The 20081-nt window shown below is 44.8% G+C and overlaps 6 protein-coding genes across 6 annotated transcripts; 1 reads left to right on the plus strand and 5 right to left on the minus strand.

Moving 5' to 3' along the window:
* Positions 1-927: 927 nt before the first annotated feature.
* Positions 928-1550, minus strand: PAAG_04864 (hypothetical protein; the record flags this gene model as incomplete). Its single annotated transcript, XM_015845398.1, has 2 exons — positions 928-1059; positions 1137-1550. 2 exons carry the CDS (start codon positions 1548-1550, stop codon positions 928-930), a joined length of 546 nt encoding a protein of 181 aa, XP_015699624.1.
* Positions 1551-2070: 520 nt separating this feature from the next.
* PAAG_11946 (hypothetical protein) lies at positions 2071-2368 on the minus strand (the record flags this gene model as incomplete). Its single annotated transcript, XM_015847507.1, has 2 exons — positions 2071-2112; positions 2138-2368. 2 exons carry the CDS (start codon positions 2366-2368, stop codon positions 2071-2073), a joined length of 273 nt encoding a protein of 90 aa, XP_015702897.1.
* A 2368-nt stretch (positions 2369-4736) lies between these two features.
* PAAG_04865 (WD domain-containing protein) lies at positions 4737-8071 on the plus strand (the record flags this gene model as incomplete). Its single annotated transcript, XM_002793290.1, has 2 exons — positions 4737-6833; positions 6884-8071. The coding sequence occupies 2 exons, from the start codon at positions 4737-4739 to the stop codon at positions 8069-8071; spliced, it is 3285 nt and encodes a 1094-aa protein (XP_002793336.1).
* Positions 8072-10485: 2414 nt separating this feature from the next.
* Positions 10486-13106, minus strand: PAAG_04866 (poly polymerase family; the record flags this gene model as incomplete). The annotated part of the gene is made up of 6 exons (XM_015845399.1): positions 10486-11061; positions 11129-11211; positions 11285-12148; positions 12222-12641; positions 12818-12931; positions 13043-13106. 6 exons carry the CDS (start codon positions 13104-13106, stop codon positions 10486-10488), a joined length of 2121 nt encoding a protein of 706 aa, XP_015699625.1.
* A 1310-nt stretch (positions 13107-14416) lies between these two features.
* On the minus strand, positions 14417-16450 carry PAAG_04868 (DUF500 domain-containing protein; the record flags this gene model as incomplete). The annotated part of the gene is made up of 1 exon (XM_002793293.1): positions 14417-16450. The coding sequence occupies one exon, from the start codon at positions 16448-16450 to the stop codon at positions 14417-14419; it is 2034 nt and encodes a 677-aa protein (XP_002793339.1).
* Positions 16451-17554: 1104 nt separating this feature from the next.
* On the minus strand, positions 17555-18187 carry PAAG_04869 (hypothetical protein; the record flags this gene model as incomplete). Its single annotated transcript, XM_002793294.2, has 2 exons — positions 17555-17835; positions 17911-18187. The coding sequence occupies 2 exons, from the start codon at positions 18185-18187 to the stop codon at positions 17555-17557; spliced, it is 558 nt and encodes a 185-aa protein (XP_002793340.1).
* Between the last annotated feature and the right edge of the window lie 1894 nt (positions 18188-20081).

A 20081-nucleotide genomic window follows, 5' to 3' on the forward strand; every position in this document is an offset into this window, starting at 1 on the left:
CTAAGCATATAGAGATCTACTTCTATACTTTTCAAGATCTTATCTGCAAGAATAAAATCTCAATTGATTATATTCTGTCTGTCAAGAACACAGCAGATGGGCTGACCAAGCCACTTGAGGTGATTAGATATGCCCTATGGCAGTGGATATTAGAAGACACAGTAAACAGGTGGAAATGATTATATGAAGAAAATGACTGGTTTTTCAACAATATAGGTTTTCCAGTCAAATTATGTACCAATACCTAGCTACAGACAATTTTTTGTATGTAATCTCGCGTACAGTTACATTGATGAGTGGGGGTGTCAGGCTTATCTGCCTTCTTATGTAATCTGCATTGTATATAACTTCCGCGTAGCTAGCAATCGCTTCATAATCAATCAAGGAATCTATCCTTCACATTTTATATATAAAACCAAGCTTGAAATTCTCAATAGCTTTCTTTAAATAATCTGTTATAATACATAAGTCATCTTGTTTTTGTAAGTAGTGTCAATACAAAATCAAAATAAATAATTATAAATAAACTTTGCTAAGAAGTTATACCAGCCAAAGTTAAAGTTAATAGATTACAGCAAGAAAGGAGAAAAGTTTAACTGAATCAGCAGCTGGAATACAGCTTAGAGCAGTTTGACATATCATAAGGATGAAATCTTGTGTATTGAAGCAGCATGATTTTTGAAATATTATAATGTTCTATATTTTCTCTGAACAGATCAGATAATAACATAAAGAGCAAGCATCTGAGGCTAGATAGCAGGGACAATAATCATGCACATATCCCTGCATCTTCTCTATGCGTGAAAATGAATAAAGTCTGGAATTATATGCCTGCTATTCATTCTTAAGACATAACAGACACTGATCCTCTGAACAGATAATTGAGAACATATTAATATCTATCAGATTGAGCTCCTCTTTTCAAGCTTACGAGAGTGTCAGGTGAAGACTTCTGCCCGTTAGGAATCCCTTGCAGGCGACAGAGTGCAGTCCAGTCACGGATGACCTGCATCCAACGGCCGTCAACTCATGTTCCTCATCCACAGAGCTACTGAGAGACTGAAAGAGCCCGCGCGCGAGGTGGTGGCCCTGAGCCTTTGGGAGCGATCTGTATTGGAATTTTTTATATCATTTACCAGATCCTGCTCCTGCCGATCTAGCTCAACAAGATGAGGGTGCTGGTTGACAGCGGATTTCTGTTCATCAGTCAGGGCCTTAGGGATCCCCGGGTCCCGCGTCAAGCTCATCATCCCCGCAGCACGGATTACCGACTCGCGGAGCCGGACACCTAAGATATGCGGACTCAACATCCCCGTTTCACCTTCTGCGAGATGTAGTAGTGCTCGAAGATGTCTGCCCGTGAATGGCCGTTGGAAGGTGCTGATTGAACGTGTCATACGGCAATGCACGGTCTGCAGAAATGCATGCTCCCTGTACAGTGTGACAGTGTGAATGGTACGACGGAATACTGGTACATCAAGCATCTCATGTTTCCATCTCTCTCGCAGGCTGTTCTGGTAAGAACTGACGGACGGCGATCCAAAAGGCATCTTCCGGGGAATCAATGACCCTGTGCCTCAAATGCATGATCCGCAAATGCCACAGCAAGGAAATGGGAGATCGGGCACGGGGCGAAATTGCCATCCCACTCATAGAAAATGGAGGTCGTTCTACATCATTAGGTGTGCATAACAAACTCTGGGGAGAAGGAGGACGTGCGGCTGGGACTTGTTTCTCTTTCCTTTCATATACATCAAAGTGACCTCTATCACCGGAACATGACGCTGTGGCTCCTGCGGATTATGGATGACACGAAACACCACGTCCCTGTATCGCAGCGCATCATTCGGGCTTCGGACTCAGCCGCTCTCGGTAAGCGCGCTTCAGGACGGGAGGATGTGTAAGAGGTCATCAACAACAGCAGCGGGAGTGGCACTGTATATCGCTCATTGGGGGGGGGGGGGGGGGGGGCATGCTGATATGTCCAGACACCAGTGGTAATGAAGAACCGACAGCAGATTTTCATGGCTCAGTGTTGGTTTGCATTCGACAGACAGATCCAGGTTGTATTCATCCGTCAACGGCCATGCAGCCAATCTGGTCAGATGGGGACTGGCATAACATTGATAGGACTCACCTCGCTGACTTGCTCGCCAAGCACCTCATCCATCTTTGGACCAGCAACTCTCTTATACAGCAGTCGAAGAAACTTCCACTCAACCAAGATCGTGTTCAGTTTGGTGAAGTTGAAGTTCTTCAATTGCCAATCGGGATAGACTCGGAAGTTCTTGGCCACGCATGCAGATAGATGAGAATGGGAACCGACAGCCATAAATATGCAACCATGTTGGCGAAATCTGAGAGTCATCAGAGAAGAGATTGACCGTTCCCAGAAGTGCTGTGCACGGCTGATGGCAATGGTTGTTTGCATCAGCATAATTTTTGTGATCTCAAACTGGGCGAGAAGGGAGAGAATGGAAACATGTGCGCCAGCTAGAACAACGGGCTTGAAAGGAAAGTAAAAGCTCCAAAAAATGAAGTGGGGGCGGCGTTAGATTTATCATATGCATTTTGAAAGCCAGGGAATCACCATCCTGAAGGCGAAACCAAGCATTGATAACTCGTTGAACACCACACCGCAATGGCCACGGTCGGCAAAGAATGAGAGCTAGCGATGAGGATGCATGAAGATAAAAGCAGCGTAGTTACTTAGTTATGCTCCAGATCACGGACCGCTCTCAGTGGCTGCAACGACATCTCACGGACCATAACTAGAAGCAGTTAGTTAGCTTGATTGCTCCGTAGTTTCGCTACCACAGGGTCCAGACGGAACATACACCTCAGCACAGGATGTGGGCCGACGTACATGTAGGATACCGGCTGTGGAACGGAGTATTGCTCTCCGTCATATGCATACTGTAAAATATATAAAATAAAGAGTTAGTTAACAGTGACTTTAAAGACAAACCCCGAACACGGCTGACCGCTGCGCAGGAAGACCGCATCCATGGATTGACCGGGATAAGGGTGCGTCTCTTCATTCAGGATCAGTTATTGAGATATAAGTATTGGTTGGTTGGTTGGTTGGCTGGTTGGCTGGGAGTAACTGCTGAAAACACGCCGGCAGAGCTTGGGAAGTAGTTGACAGAGCATTGATCTGCTTTCCTTCTTCTTCTTCTTCTTCTTCTTCTTCTTCTTCTCCTCTCTCACTCACTCCCTAAACAACTCCCTGATTCCTCGAGGATTGTTGATCAACACAATCGACAACACATCCGCCATTCTGCTCGATCTGCTCCGTGGATCGCAGCCAATTCCCACTCCTTGTGGAGGAGTTAGTAGTTAGTGAGCATCATCCTCCCCACACGGCCCAGGTCTAAGCTGAATGCAGCACATTTCCCCGGCTCCGGACCCTAAAACCCCCAAACCCCCAGAGCCATTCCCAACCCGGGCGGGACTCCTGCTTGATCTTTTATATATCTCACCCATCACCGCCTCATCCTCTTTATAACTGCTTCGTCTTCCCTCCTCCCCCGCGCCGTCCTCTCTTCAACCTCTACAGCGACAACGGCCCCTCTGATCCAACCGGCTGCTGCGGCTCTGTCTGTTTGCTAGAGAGCTCTTTCTTCGAACCATCGGCTCTCCAGCTTCCCCTCTTCTTTGAAAACCCCAAATCCAAACCTTTGAAGCTAAGTTCGCTCAACGGTGTGTGTCATGTTTTTTTTTTTTTCTTTTTTCCCGCGCTGGCAAAACGCCATGTGTTCTCCCGCCCCTCTCAAAAGTGTTCCCACTCCGGCAGTTCAAGCATCTACAACCCTCCTCGATGGTCCTTGGTTTGGTTCTCGGTCTTGATGGACGTTGAGCCTGTTGTAGAACCTTGATTTTCTGCTTTGAACTCGCGAAGACTCGCGCTCCCTGAGCAAAAAGCGACTTGCTGAAGTCATCTAACACGTTCACCAAGTTCCTCCTTTTAAGATGATCACAACAGACATTCCTTTATGTTGGGAAGGAAGCTGTTTTTTGGTCTGACTGGACCTATTCAGTGACGTGCGGACACTAATAGTTCCAAGCCATCTTTCTCAAGAAGACAGAAGGCGTTTAATACGACTCTTCTATCAAATTCAGTTTTTCCATCATCTCTCATCACTCTTGTGCTGAAATACCTAGGTATTTAGTCTGCACTGCTTATGATCGCGCGATTTAACTAATTCTCTTCTCTTCTCCCCTTCCCCCTTTTTGTTTTATGACTTGCATTCAAACAATGCCAAAGAGGCCCACTGATGCTTTTGCATTCCATGTGCCAAAATGTCTGATGTCTGATAATCTGATGTTGGGATATATCTTTCTTGTCTCAGCCATGCATTTTCTACATGGTTGTTTTGGATGATCATACAATTGTGTTGTTCATTGTATTGATGCTTATCTATCCTCCATTTAGACAGTTTGCTTTTCAAAACCGTGTTAAATTGGGACGCGAAAACAACAACTGCGAGTTGAGCGGTGTAGGTAGGTATTTTACTCGAGTGTATTGGCGGAAGAAGTGGTATGCGTGTTTCACGAGAAGATATCTTATGTGGAAATTATTACTAAACTTGTGCTAGGTGGTGTCCGTCGGTGCTTACGCGCGTGTTGAAGCGCAAACAAGTTTTGTTCATTATCAACGCGTTGATCAATATCAACTTTAGCTTAATCTGGAGTAATCCTTTCTAGCCACACGTCTATCCTATGAAACCATTACAATGGTCGACCAAAGCGATCCCGCCCCTGTGCAGCCTCCTGAAATCATGAATTCATCACCATCGGACCCTAACAAGCCAGACAGCCTGTCAAGCCGTCCAGCAATTACGAACCAAGAAGAACTGCATCCGAACCCGAATCGGAGCTTTTTATTGGCGGACGTAACCCCAAGCGAAGCCGCATCTTCCTCTACCAATATTGACCGCTTTGGAATTTCGGAAGGCCCTGTTTCGACATTTGTACCTCAAGACTCGACTGGCTATACACCAGAATATAACCCAGATGAATGCCAGGATGACTTACAGTCATTGTCTCATTCTACTGTTTCCTTTGCATATGTGCCAGGCACTACGGAACCCCAGAATCGTAGCGTTTTGCCAGATCAGATTTCTACTTCTGGGCAAGCACTGCTGGATCTACCTCATCCCCCTCCTGTCATCGAAAATCTGGCTGCCGGGGTTACTCTTCCCTCATCTAGCGATGGCAACGCCGCAGATCAACTCAATCTCAGCTCACATAATGGATCAGCGACTTTCGTCATGACAGCAACTGGTACTGTCGTATCCCCTTCTCTCCCTAATTCCACAAGTGGCTCTGGCCCAAATCACCCACAAACTTTGACCCAAAATCCAGGAAGCATGGATGATGACGAAGACATGGAGCTCGGTGATGGCGAACAGGACGACTACGATGATGAAGACTATGACGATGGTGATGACGATGCTGATGACGACGAAATCCCGGTTCTCCCAGATAATCTGATTGAAGATTCTGAGCTATCCGGCTTTTCTTATGACAGATTGCACGGTCAACCTCCAACTTTTTTCGATGGCGAGAGAAGTGTTTGCGATGAGTCTCTCTCAGATACGAATGACACTGAAAAGTTTTACATCACTGATGATGAGTTGTCCTGGTGTGATCCCACTGAATATTATCCACCAAGTTTCACTATTGATAACAATTTCCACGGCAGCTGGCCTCAACAAAGCCAAGTGCAAAACCCCACCATTGGCGCTCGTCCTCAACCCCTTTCTGGTACGAGCCTTGAAAATATTATTGGCCAAAACGTTGCATTCAGTAATGCTGCGGACGATGACGATAACTTCGACACAGGCATGTCTACGCAGACGGAAAGTATGGAGTCTCATTTCATAAGCCCACTTTCTACGTTGTTTCTCCCATTCAACATTTGGACCCTTGGAAAGGCCCAGCACATCATCCATCGTGCATTTAATAATATGAATTCCCCTGAATATTCATCTGGCCTTTGCACACGAGATCCATTACCCAACGCTGACAGCTTCATATTGCAAACCATTTCATACTATATTTTCAAATTTTCCATTTTTGCAAGCCCATCAAGAGGCTTTTTCATACTTAGCGGTGCCCATCGTGCCCTTTTCGTTAATGAAACCTCCATCACTTTCCTTACTGGCCTTGACGTGACAGATAAGTTTATGAAGTCTCACGAACATACACAAGATTCCCCGCATTTTTATTTCTGTAGAGAACTTCCCTGGCCCAGGATTCCAGCCTCCCTTTCAGACATCTCTTCAGTCAGCCCACTCAGTCCGGGAAATGTTACAGCTAGGCCCCCAGCATCTCGCCCCATAGAGCTTTTGACTGAGGCTCAGTATGATGACATACACAAGACTTCTGAAGAGTCAATCTACTATGTCCCCCCTTCATTGATCTTGAAATATTTCAATGCCCACGTTGCAAGCGCACTTCTTGCGATCCCAATTGCCCCACGCAAAGGTCTTACTTACAGTATTGCTGACGGTCTTGAATTTCCAGCATTCGAAAGGAATCTTACGGTCGACATGTTCATTAAGCAGTGGCTGGTTCGATCCAAAATCCCCCCAGAACAGCTTCCAGCGAAGGAGCGGCCTCATATCCCCATATCGGACGCAGCAGCAGATGTTTCGTATTGGCCACGGCCGCAGAAGATATCGCGCCCGGATGACCACCAGTTCCAGTCCTACGATATCCAGAAAATCCCTTGGTGGAAGAAGATGAATGTCCGGAGGTCGGATGCTAGGATGCTGCGCGATTCTTGGTACAAATGTTACCATAATCTGATGTTTAATCCACATGGGGTGAGTCGTCTCTAATTCTCTCTTGAATTGTTCACTGAGCCATTTTGCAGTATTCGAAGCGGTTGCCACACGCAGAGGAATATTTTAAGGCAAAGACAATGTATACCAAGTACAAGGCGTCAATGTCGCATTTCCAGTTGCGCAATCTTATGTCCGTGACATCGTCGAATACCGTGCAGTATGCTCACGAATCGAAGGTCTATTCCGTAACCCCTTTCCATAACCAGAAGAGCGTCCTGATCGACCTCTCCAATCACTTGAAGTTGGCCGTGTTCGTGGATCGTGTCAAAATTTCAACAATGAAAGCTAAGCACGGCGTGACGCTTGTTGGCGGATTTTCCGGGGAATATGCTATGAGAGGCCTTGTGACGGACAATACTGTGGTAAATGGCTATGTGACTAAAGATCCAAACGGGATAACAAACCACATCGATATCATCAAGAACCGGACAAGCCGTAGTCCTCAGGCAATCATTTCGTCCAACGATCTTTACATTCGAGTCCTTGATTGTGAGACCAACAAATTTGTTCAACGCCAGAAGTTTGCGCGTGCCATTAATTGTACCGACACCTCACAGGATGGTCGACTCCGTGTGATAGTTGGAGATGCTAAAGAGGCGTGGATAGTCGATAGTGACACTGGGAAGCCACTACAGCAACTGGCTGGCCATCAAGACTTTGGGTTCGCTTGTGTGTGGTCACCAGATATGCTTCACGTTGCAACAAGCAATCAGGACGGAATTGTTAACATCTGGGACGCTCGTATGTGGCGAATACTCCAATTCATCGAGTCCGACGTCGCAGGTTACCGATCTTTGCGATATTCCCCTGTTGGGGGAGGTCCGCGTACGCTTCTCATGTGCGAGCCTGCCGATCGCATCTCAATAGTCAACGCGCAGACGTACCAGACGCGTCAAGTGCATGATTTCTTTGGCGAAATTGGAGGAGCTGATTACACTCCCGATGGCGGCCGCATCTGGGTTGCTAATATGGATCAAGCGTTTGGCGGATTGATGGAGTTCGATCGGTGTCAGTGGGGTCAGGAGTTCGGTATGGCGCGCACGAGGAGACGACATATTGAAGAGCGTCTTGATACTTATTACCCCGACCTGCCTAACGAGTGGCTTCCAGAAGCGGATCTGGATGACGATGAGAGATGCGTGCTTGGGAGTGGGGAGAGGAATATGCGGTTTCGACGGTTGATGGGGAATAGAGAGCATGCGGAGTTTCTTCGCTAGCCAGATAGGTCTTGATTTGCTGGGGTTTTCTTTTTCTTTTCTTTTTTCTTTTATTGCCTTTTTTCATTGTGTTTTTATTTCTTCTTCTTTTTCTTCTTTTTTTTTTTTTTTTTTCCCCGATTCTCTGTCTCCCTATTTCTTCTGTTCACGGGTGCTACGTTTTAGCTCATTGCATTTTCTCATTGCTGCTTTTTTCCACTTTTTCTCTGGTGTCTCTCTTGACATGGCATTGTTTCTTTTTACCTCCTGGATCACTTACCCTTTTGTTCAACTCAATCCTCAAAGGATCCTATTGGAGTAACACGGCCTGGACGTCATATCCTTTTCTGCATAGGCTTTCATACCTCCTATCCCTGGGCTCTTTTGTTTTTTTTTTTGTGCCCTTCTTTAGTGTCTTGTATTCCTTTTTGTTTCTGTTTTGTTTTTTGCTTTCTTGCCCTTCTATGCACATACACTTACACATGGTGTTATGTTGGAATAAACCCGTCTTAGGAGAATCATGTTTTTGCATCAATTTAGCTGTTCATTTGTTGTTTGCGGAGTGTTTGTTTCGTTTTTTGAGGTGGAGTTTGTGGCTGGCATAGCGCCCCTCCCCTCCCCCTGCCATTTCTTTTCTTATCAGACCAGCGGTTGCTAGGATACCCGGAAGAACCGACCCTTAGAGGAAGTTTAAGGAATACACGGTTATACGGCGATTTGGGATGTTCCTGGTAGGGAAAATGGGTATGGATTTGTTGATTTTTGCGTTTTGCAAATGCTTTCCCCTTTCATCTTGTTCTCAGTTTCTCTGCTGAACACAAGTGTTCTGCCCTCTTATTTTAGAGCTGAATGCCATAAATTGATGATATGGCGGTTATTGAGAGATAGTGTAGGTACGGGATGATGGTGATGTTTTAGCCTTTCTATTTGCTTTGTTACTGGGCTCTTATCTGTTTCCACCGCTAGGGTGTTACGGTTGGCGGCTTCAAGGTTGCGGGAACATATTTACTGGGTGATGAGGAAAGGAGAGAGGATTGGTGCTGGTAGTGGTGACGACCAGAGGAAGATGAGTGGCTGATCCACCCGGTGTGTATGTATAGAGTATCAAATCGTGTAATGATAATAAGAGCATAATTTGTGCGAGTACTTCATTTCTTCACTACGCATTTCTTTGTTGGGAGTTGTAGATTGATTATTGGAATTTGTGCACCCGGGATGCTTTCGATGATTGAATGTCGACGACGGAACGCAAAAAAACGCCGGTTTAGGATGTTCACCATACGTCGAGCATGTAGAGTGAATATCCTCCGACATTAAAAGAGTAAGAAGAGGGGAGTTCCGGTCTGATGGATATGCCCACTAGAAGTGTAGAGACACTGCTGCTCCATCCCACCCCCCCTAACTGAGCACGATGGTTCTGTATGCCCTTGTAAGCGTCCGGGGAAAACATACAGCTAGGGATTTAACTATTGGTTTGCCTACGCCTGGAAACTATCCGACTGCAACGGTTGTTGCGCCGATGCGGAGCACGTTTCCTGGCATCCAATTTGTGGACTTGTGCCCGATTAATACCAACAGCGGTAGGATAAAGCTTGGTGATGTCCTTGTTAGTAAACTGGTCGATCGGAGACTGCTCTGACATTAGCTATGCAGTAATATGGTCATGGGAAAGCTGAAGAGGGCCGTCGCAACCAAGCGTCCAGACCAGCAGCTGGTCTGATTCTAGAGGACCTGAACCAAATCGATACTTTGCTGCTTGCGAAATACACAAACGGCCTGGCAGAGGCTCACTAGAGAATTCCCTGCCCCGTGTGTAAAAGCTATTGAAACTGAGGATGGCAGTTGAGCCAACCAGTGATTGGAAGGTGATTGCAAACCGACTCTTCATATGATGCTTCGTGGGATGCCACTTGCGGGTCGGTGATTTGTCTAATCCAGCAAAAGTCATCATGACGCAAGAAAACGGACTTTCCTCCATTGTTCAATTATTTAGGATTACCCTGAAGTTAAAGGGCGTGGTATAGATGCGTCATGAACGACATGACATGCCCGTGATCTCCTTGTTCGTTAACCTATAGTTAGCTTGATGTTAGGTATATATATACGAGTCTTGGTCGCAAGAAACTGAACGACGAAAGCATATATAAAAAGAGACGTGGATCCATTACTGGGAACAACCTCACACAGAAGAACCTAAGAGAGATATGAAAAGGTACGTAATAGAAAACATGGCATACGCCAATAATAATCAAAAAATTCTGTGGACCCGATGCCCGACGACCACCCCTGGTTTATATTTATGGATATCAGCACAGCGTTTTATCTCGGTTGTTGGCTTTGTTATTAACCACTCCGCCTGTCACTTGAAATGACTTTCTTTAGCCCTTTCTCTCCAACCCAATAGCGTCGCCCTCTTCCCGCTGCCGACATATGTCTCAAGACATATGCACGTACAATAAATACTTAACTCGAATCTGCGCCACATCATATACAATATACTCATTGTATTGTAACCGCGCATCAGTATTGTCCTGCTTCTTCGGGGGATCCTTGACATCCGGCATAAGAGCCCCTTTAAGACTTTCATGCACACAGCCCGCATCCTTCCAACCCTGCGGGACCGTTTGCCCCTTACCAAGCGTAGACAGACTTCCCTGCTTCTTCGCATTCTCCCCAGCATTGTAGTCGCTGTTTACAAGTTCCAGCATCGGATTCCCCAACTCGACATCACAGAGCATCAGAATGCCAATCTTGTCGCTGCTGTAGGGCCAGCAGTAGTTGGCGGATTTGCTGGAGATGTCAGCAAAATAGACACCTTTGCCAAACATATAACCCGTTACTGGGGCCTCGGGGGGTGCGATTCGGAGACCTTGGCTAAGGATACCACCGTAGTTGGTGCTACGGGAACCGTGCCAGAGGAGGCGGCGGTTGGTGTTTTGTAGGTGTGCGAAGGGGGAGGCTTCGAAGCGCTCCTTTTCGCCATGACGCTCAACCCGGAAGATGTGTTCGAGCTGAGGATTAGTTAGCTTAGTGCTTATTCTAGCTTTTTCCCAATTACTGGACTCTGGCGGGGCTTACCCTGTAACGAAGATGGTGCGTGTGCCCGTGAGACTTCACGAGGTAGTCTTCCAATTCCCTATATTCGACGGTAGTCGGATCCACTGGATGGGCAATAAAGTGTTAGCATTATGGGGATTGAAGAAAGAGTGGAAGAAGCAGCTATGAAGTACGTACGTGGTGACATCTCCTGCAGACCAAGGCCTTGATATTGCATGTCGAGATAATGTACGCCATTTTCGGAGGCTTTCGCATCTTTCATAATCTCGTTCGCAATCTCCATGTCGGTTAAAGTCTCGAGGAGATCAACTTCACGCTTGATGATATCTTGGGAGCCAATAACCGGTGGGCGATGGCGCCCAAACACATGGGGAATGAGGGTAAAGTATTGGTTGCTTAGTTGCTCTGCTGCTGGGCCAAAAGGCCGACCATATTTTTGCATGGCAATTGTCGGGTCCGCGACCAATTCTGAAAGCTCTTTGAGAACCTCAAAACCCAACATGAGAGTGCGCTTGCTTAACTTGCCCAGGGGTAACTTCTTTGCATCATACGACATGCTAGCCATTGTCGAGAGCATATGTTGCTGATTAAAGATGAGACCGACAAATTTCTGGACGGGCTGCGGCAATGTACATTCGATTAGCTTCATTTCTTCCTCATCTTCCTTTTTCACCTTTTTGCCCGTTTTCTTCTGATCAGCGTCCTCGCCGTCAGAGTCGTCCTCCTCATAGTTCCTCTCGATGAAAGTATACTTTCCAACCCTTGGTGGGTCGAGTCGATTACTCCACGAAAGTCCGGTCTTGTTTCTGAATTTTTTATCAAACGTGGCTTTCGCCTGATCAAGGGTGAGCCCAGAGAATGCGGCATTTTGTCCATTTTCGCCCACTCGACCCCATCGTGTCCATGTGGTATATTTGCCCGAGGTTTTGTTCACCAGTAACTGGATCAGATAGAACTTGTTGTTATTATATGTGGAATGGGTCTGGTTCAATGCTGCATCATATATAAGACCTTTATCGTCGATAAAAACCTCATGAGTTGCTTTGTGTGTTTTCAGCCAACTTTGTTGCAAGTCACATGCGAGAGTCCACTTAAAGATTGGAATGATACTTACAGCGACGTGGGTAGTTTTCATCGACTGGCACTTGTAACGTTGGAGGGGAAGCCTTCTGAGCATCCTTTTGCTTCTTCGCTGGGGGCTCATCTTGGGATTTGGATGAGGCGTCCTCGTCGTCTGCGGCTAATGTCCGTTTGGTCTTCGAATTTGCTGGATTTTTCTTCCCATCTGATGGCTTTACATCTTTGGCTGGCTTATCATCGTCATCACCGTCAACACTTGGTTTGACATTGGAACTATCTAGCTGCAGTTTGGCTCTGGATGACCTTAATGGCCTGTCATTACCTGCTGCTGTGGGCGAAGCGGTTGCTGTTAGAAGATAAGAAGATTCTGTGACTGGGTTCCCGTCCGCGGCTGAATCCAGAAGCCAGTCCAAGGAGACAATATGCAAGTCTTTGATTAAAGCAGCTTGTTTACCTGAGGCATAATTAGTTATATGTAACACAACTAGGAGCGGAGAGATGAGAACTTCTCAGCAAGCACTGGATTTATTAAGATCCTGTTTAACACCGCTCCACAAGACAAAGTAATGAGGATAAAAGTCAATTGCAAACGGCGAGGTAAATAAAAAATAATAAAGAAAAGAAACTCACACTTTGGTTTACTGTCATCTACTTCCTTCTGCGTAGTCACAAGATGCGTACATGTATCAACCACCTTTGCAGTGTAAACTCCACCGCCGGATTCAATTCTGTCTATCAGAACCGCTGTAAAACGGTTAGCACCTCCAAGCCCCGAACGCCGGCTGATAGCATTCCATCCTCTTTATTCCTGTTGAGATTTAAATTTTTTTTTGAGTATCATGTGTTGAAACACACCTTGCTTATACCCTGGAAACGTGCCACTCAAGGCGATAATGTGATTTTTGAAGACGCCAGTCATGTTTTAACCAAACTATGAGAAAGAGGAGAAAACGACTGCAGAAGAAGGGCAACGATGGAGCGGAAGGATGGATGTAGAGTTAAATACAACGACCCCAAACAATAGGGAGACACAGAGCCTTTTTAAACCGCCATCTCAAGGTGTGTTTGTTTCTTCTTTTTCTTCTTTTTCTTTTTTATTTTTATTTGGCGTCAAAGACCAGAGCTTTAACTAGTAACAGTCCGTGGCTTAAAACCGTCTCAGCTCCTTGACTAGGCGGCAGCGCACTGGTGATTGGCTAGCGACACCATGATCTCACTGGGCGCCAAATGAAACCAAGCTCTGGCCTCGCGACTTGGGCTGGCAGATAATTGAGATGTTGGCTCCATCTCTCGGAATTATTCGCTGAGCTTGTTGTATGCCACTGCCCGCAGAGGCCTCTGCAGGTGGGTGCCTAAGGGCTTATTTATTGTTGAGGGTCCAGGCCACACAGCTACCGTATGTCTCTATCAGGCAGAGAGATGTAGGATGCCTCGAATGAGCATCCAAAGACAATCTCCAGACGATTCCCACGCTCGATTGTTTCAAATCATTCATGTTGCGATATCAACCGTGGAGATAATCTCATGCATGCCTCAGCTATTCTTTGCCTGCCCTGTCCCGTATAATTGCGGTTAAAGACAAGGTTTCTCATGGTATCAACTCTTTTTGTTTATTTAGTTACTATGAATTTGTGGCAAATTATTTAACTTAGCCCTTTGGAAAGCCCAGAGCCCGTTACGAGAAAACATAGGACACGCAAATCTGCGGCAAGGAGCCTCGTTTGAATGCCCATGAACATCATCTACCAGCATTATGTAGCAATTCACATGCTACATTTGATCGCAATGAAAGGCTTCGATTTTTCCAGGCTTCGCATTAATGCCCCGCGTCCAATTATGGCGAATTCCAATCGACTGAAGCTCAAATAATTTCGTGGAGAGTAGCATTGGAAACTCCTGCTCCCTAAAGATACGCATAGATCTAAACGGATATGTCAAAATATAATCCTGGGAAGCTCCCTCGCTCAGGGAGACATGACAAGAAACAAAAAAAAAAAAAAAAAAAAAAAAAAAAAAAAAAATCCAAGGTTTACCATCACAAACTGTATAAACAAACATACGGGGCCAGGATTAACGACAGATAGTTCCCCAGGAAAGGCATGCGCCGACTACCTATTTGACAAAGCAACGCCGTCCGATTTCCACCAGAGCTGTAGGAGGATTCCTCGCCAGCTGTTCTTGAACCATAGAGAAGCCCTGCAGGATTCCATCCTCGAACTTCTCACTCTTTTATTGCAAACGTATTGTTGATTTCAGGGAGATAGGAACAGAGTGAAATTCCTCCTTATCCTCATTCACAAATCCATTCTGCAACGTCTCGTCTAGAGACAAAACAACTTCAGCTTTGTCCATAGATTTGAATTTTTCAGTCAAAGTTTCCCTTTTCTTGGGGTGGTTGTCTTTTTGCAGTTTACCATGGGCGACATCCTCCTTTTCACCCATTGTTGTTAAAACTTCGCCATATCCCTCCTCCCCGGTTGTCCCTTTATACAGTCTACCCCCCCGCTGATAACGGTTTTCATTAGACGATTTATCCGCTTTGGCGGATTGGATTTCTTCAAAAGCTACTTCTCCTTTGAATACGTCCTTCACGGTTGAATCATGCTTCATCAACCCATGATTCTCGTCGCCGTCATGCACCTCAAAAATTTCAATACTCTCATCGTAAGCTGAAATTTGATCTTGTGTTGCTTCTTCCGATATTGGAAGATGCAATAAAGTAGGCGAGGTGACGCGTGTAGCATTCCTAGCCGGTAGCGGCGGCGGTGGTGGTGATAAGCGTTTGTGGATAGTAACGAGGCGAGCACGAGTAAAAGAGGGGCTGGCAGGACGAGCTTGGTTCGGATCCTCTGGAATGGTGTGATCTTGAATGCAAAGGGATCCTCGCCGTGGGGAAGAATTCTCTTTTGTTGAAGCTGTAGTGCTCTCTGTTATAGATGAGTTATCAACTTCCAACTGGTAGAGAGACCATGGCGTCCTATCTTTACCATTATGTGACGAGATGCGACTGATTGATGTTAAGGAGACTGTGGGTCGGCTGTCGATGAAGTCGTCTGTCTGGGTGCTTCTGTCGGCACTCGCAGTACTCTGAACGCTGCTCCGCCAGCTGTCCCTCTGAGAACTACTTGCACTCAGCCGTGGGAAGCGATGGTCGAATATAGGACTCGTCGGGCTTGGTCGGAATTCAAACATGCCACTACTAGGTATACGTCTCGTTCCGGCTTCTCGGATCACTATGCCTTCTTGTTCCAATGCTTTTACACCAAACGGATCGGGGTCTTTAGGCGCTGGAATACCGAACAAATCCTTTTCAATTTCAGCATCTCCAGGAGCTTCCCCTGGTGGTGGAAGCATGGAATTGTCCACATCTGTATCGCCTTGAGCTGCCTTTATCGTCTGCATTAACGTTGTTATCGATTGTGGTGGATGTTTTGCTTTACCCGCCAAAATACCGGCAGCAGAAATTCTCTCTCCATAAAAACGTTCGTTTTCATCGCTTCTCTCGATAATGGTAGCCCCGTCTACCTGGCCACCAACATAAAATCCCCGACTTTTCAGATACATCCACAACGGAGCCTGTCGCTTATGCATTTCGGTTTCCAAAACACCTCCCACACCGACGGGTCCGGCAACAACACTGACTTCCCCACCAAGTGTACAACGTATGCCTTTGAACCTCTCCAGAGCTTCGCATGTATTTATGATAACCACGCAATCGTAGATATCAACGCCAGTCAGAAATCCAAGCCCGGCGGTATGCAGCATGATTCCCGAAGGCGGACTCCATTCGCCCGTTTCCTTGATCCTTGCGACCAGAATTCCGCTACCTCCAGATCCACTAGGCCAGAGGCCTGTTCTCATTGTTGTAAATATTGCAAGGCCCTTTGCCTGTTTGATCACCGCTGAAGGTATCTTTTGAACAACCCTTTGCTTTCCTCTGGGCTTGCCAATAATCCCTCTGTTTCTACCTTCGGTACCCTTGTATTCTGCTGTCCTATCATCTTTACTTGCGTGCGAACTTGACCCGCTTTGCCTCTCATTCTCATCTTCAACCTCAGTGTAAAATCCGTCCTTGCAAAAACTGCGCAGGATACGGGCCGCCTTGTCGCTTTCCTTGTCTAGCGTCGCAGGCCAGAATGCCTCAGCACCGAGCTTTTTCGAAGAGCGATTTCCTGGTGCGCCAAGCTTATCGACAGTATTCCAGACTTTATCAAACCCTCGCTTTGAATACAATTTCGCTTTCTCCCATTTGGAGTGTGGCATCGTGCCATTCGTTTCTCGTCAATTGGGACCACCGATATTGAGGTAAGAGCCGGGCAATTTCGTCGGACACATCGATTCAGGAACGAAACGAAGGAGCTCTTATGTGTCGGAGGAAACCTCAGCAACAGAGACCCTCTTGCATTAGGGAAGGCGAAATGCGGGAGAAGGATTGGCCACCCGTTCAGCTCCACTGCAGCGAGCTGTCCCTTGACGTCAAGATGCGATGAGAGCGGTTTAGAACAACAAAAAAGTTTAAATTGGCCCCGCGTGTACTTCACTTTTTAAGCTACTTACATTACGACGTGTGAAAATGACAAAAGATATGTAGTGCTGCAGATAAAGTACAAGAGTGAAAAAAAGGGAGGAGGCCATCTGTGAGTTAATTGAGTCTTACCAAATATGAGGGGGAACAGCAGATGGCGGAAATGATCAATTGATAAGAAAAACCTAATGTTTCTTGTTCATTCCAAGTTTGTTGTGTTATTATTACACGGGGACACGAAGCTTTGTTTCACTGATTCCCCCCCCTGAAACAGTTCTTGCTCTGTGAGCACCGTTTAAGATGTCTATACGTGGCTATCTTCTCTCAGGGGTCGGGAGGGAACTGAAAACAACAAATGGCCAGAAGTTGGCGGAAACACTTGATCTGCCTGAGGGCAGTCCCGACGGGGTGGAAGGATTGTATGAGCAACATGTGTATGTTCAGTACTTTATTTTCCTCACGGACGGGCTGAGAATGAGGAGTCGGCGTCCGCAGTTGTAATTACTTTCCAGCCTGTCACCAGAAGTGTGGGACAACTTGGAAGTTGTTCGATCCATAGCGACATCACTGCCCCCACACTACTTCAGCAAACACTTCTTTTGTTCCAGGTTGATGGAGATCTCCACTCCCGAGGCCCATATACAAACATTGGTTGTCCAGATTTAGGGCTGCTGGAGTCACGTGGGATCGAGTGACACCTCAGGTTTTGAATTTACGAGTTTTATTATTGGGAAACGGAGGAAGAAAATATTATTACATTGAAATATTTTGAAAGGAAAAATGGATCCCAAGGACAGCGAAGGTGTGATTGCCGACGCAAATATGTTAATGACCATCAAAGTTTAGAATACCTCGGCCACCTTCTCTGGATTAGAGTCAGACTTCCCGCCGTCCAAGGCATCAGCCTGGCGCCGAAGAATGTCAGCCCTCAGTCTCGCAAATGCACGTTCAATCCTCAACTTGGACTCCAGGTCTTTCACTAAAGTTCTCCGCGCAGAATAAACGCCACAGAGCAGCCCCGCTTCTCCACCTATGAACAATCCTCCCGCAGCGAAAAGTCCGAACGTCGCAATGTCGCCCAGCAGAGTGGGTCGAAGGAAAGGTGTCAGATCGGGAACCATCTCTTATAATTATAGCAAGTTGTTAACAAGAGCACATCTAAACCAAAGTAGAAAAAGCGAACAATGACCATCCGCACCTATTCTGCCGCTTGCAAACTGCACATGTGTCGGTTTCTCCACGATGCGGAAAGCAGTAAACATGTCCATCCGCACTCGCCGTACTCGATACGCCATGTACATCCCTAACCCGATGCCAACGAGGGACCCGACCGTAGTGTGTGTTCCAAGCTTGGATGCAGCGGAATTCAACCTATCGCGATCAGATGGCTGTAGATCGTGCTCCAGGTGCTCCTCTGCGAGCTTGTTGAGCTCCTGGCGGGTGGTGCCCCGGAAGACTGCGAGAGAGTCGGGCATTGTTTCTGGATTTTACCCCCCCCCCCTTTTTTTTTTTTTTCTCTATAGTGACGGCACGGGCATGTGAGTAGTTGAGTAAAACTGGAACACTTTACACCGGAGCCTTCAAATGGGCATTGCCAGGGGCTGTTTTAACTGTTGATGTTCAGCATGATGTTCAGCATGACGTTCTAAACCATATATGCCTGGGAGATATTAGCTCCGGAGTCGGTGACGTCATAGGGTAGATCAAGAGCTTTTCTTATTCGTGGCATCGGAACTACATCCTTGACAGTCGCTGGTAACTCGACGGCCTCCAATGGTTCGTATGCTGCCAATCGGTTTAATGTTAATGGGTTGGCGGCTTTACGTTGCTTTTCTGCATTTCCATCCCTGCTATTTGTCTGAGGAATTGCCTCTGGAAGTTATTACGGTCCCCTAAGGGAGTTACATGATAATGAAAACGCCACTGAACTCGTACACGTCCTTTCGGTGTGAAAATTGGTATCAGAGACGACAAGGGGCCGAACTTTGACAGAATTATATGCCTGCTTTAAACGTGTCTCTGGTGGGGAAGACGCAATCACTATTCCATGGACCTCTGGAAGTGCGATAGAAGGATTACCTCCTCCATTTTTTGACCTGACGTTTACTTTCCGGCTCGGCACCGTCTAGCTGGTTGTCTCCCGAGTATCATGCCACTGGCGTGAAGGGCAATACATGGAACACAAAAATTTCAAGGGGAACAAGATAATATCTGATCATCACTATCAGTCGATATAAGTAAACAAAATAAAATAAAAGTTTATTTAAGAAGATTTATTGAAAAAAATATTTCATACATTTTTACTAAATTAAGCTTTCTTCATTTCCTATTAGATAGGAACTTGTTTTGAAACAGTAAAAATGAGACTTAATATGTATGAATCGAGAAACATTGAGAATAAATAGAGTTTGTGAGTAAAAGTATTTTATTTTCTCTCTATATAGAGCTTTAATATATATATATATATATATATTATATATTTAATTATTAAAATATAAAGTATATAAGTAATAAATTAAATAATTACAAACTTTTCCTTATTAATAAATTTAATATTAAATTATATATAAATTACTTATAATCAAAATAATTAAAATAAATATAAATAATATGTAAATAATACTAGTATTATTTTTAAATATAACTTTTATATTTATTAAAAATTTAACATTTTATTTTTTTATATAATATTAAATATTATTAAATTAAAGTAGTTAATTTATATTTATTTAATTTTAATTTTAAATTATATAAAAACTTTCATCTTATAGTTATTAATATATTTGCTTTAAAAATAATAAATTAATTTTAATCTTTTAAGTTTTAAGTAATTAATTAAATAATTTAATTTCATAAATTTAATTATTATTGAGACGGCGAAGTCAAACCACGCATTTTAACGACTAGATGGAACGTCAAAGTTGAACATCAGACAAATTGAACATGCGAGAGTTTGACTGAAAAGGGAAACTAGGGCATGAAACTAGGGCGCATCTCCACATATCTTCTCCTTATCCTTAGTTAGCTTTTAAATCTTAGTAAAATGGCACTTACTCTTTTTTCACACCGGTAACCAGCAATAGTAATTATTTTAATTATTTTATTAATATTTTATGTAAGTTTAAAATGTTTAGTAGTAAGTTAACTAGTTTAAAAATCTTAAAATTTTTATATAATAATTATCAGTAAATTATATTTATTAAAATTTAAAATTAATTAAAAAATTTTTTATAATAATTAATAAATAGATATATTTATTTCTTTTTAAAATAGTAAATGCGTAGATAAGTTAATAAGTTTATCTTAGTAAGAAGTAAATTAATTATTTCATATATTTGCAATTTTAAAAAAGAGCAGATCTAAACTATA

Source organism: Paracoccidioides lutzii (assembly GCF_000150705.2).
Source record: "Paracoccidioides lutzii Pb01 unplaced genomic scaffold supercont2.12, whole genome shotgun sequence".
In the NCBI taxonomy this organism is placed as follows: domain Eukaryota; kingdom Fungi; phylum Ascomycota; class Eurotiomycetes; order Onygenales; family Ajellomycetaceae; genus Paracoccidioides; species Paracoccidioides lutzii.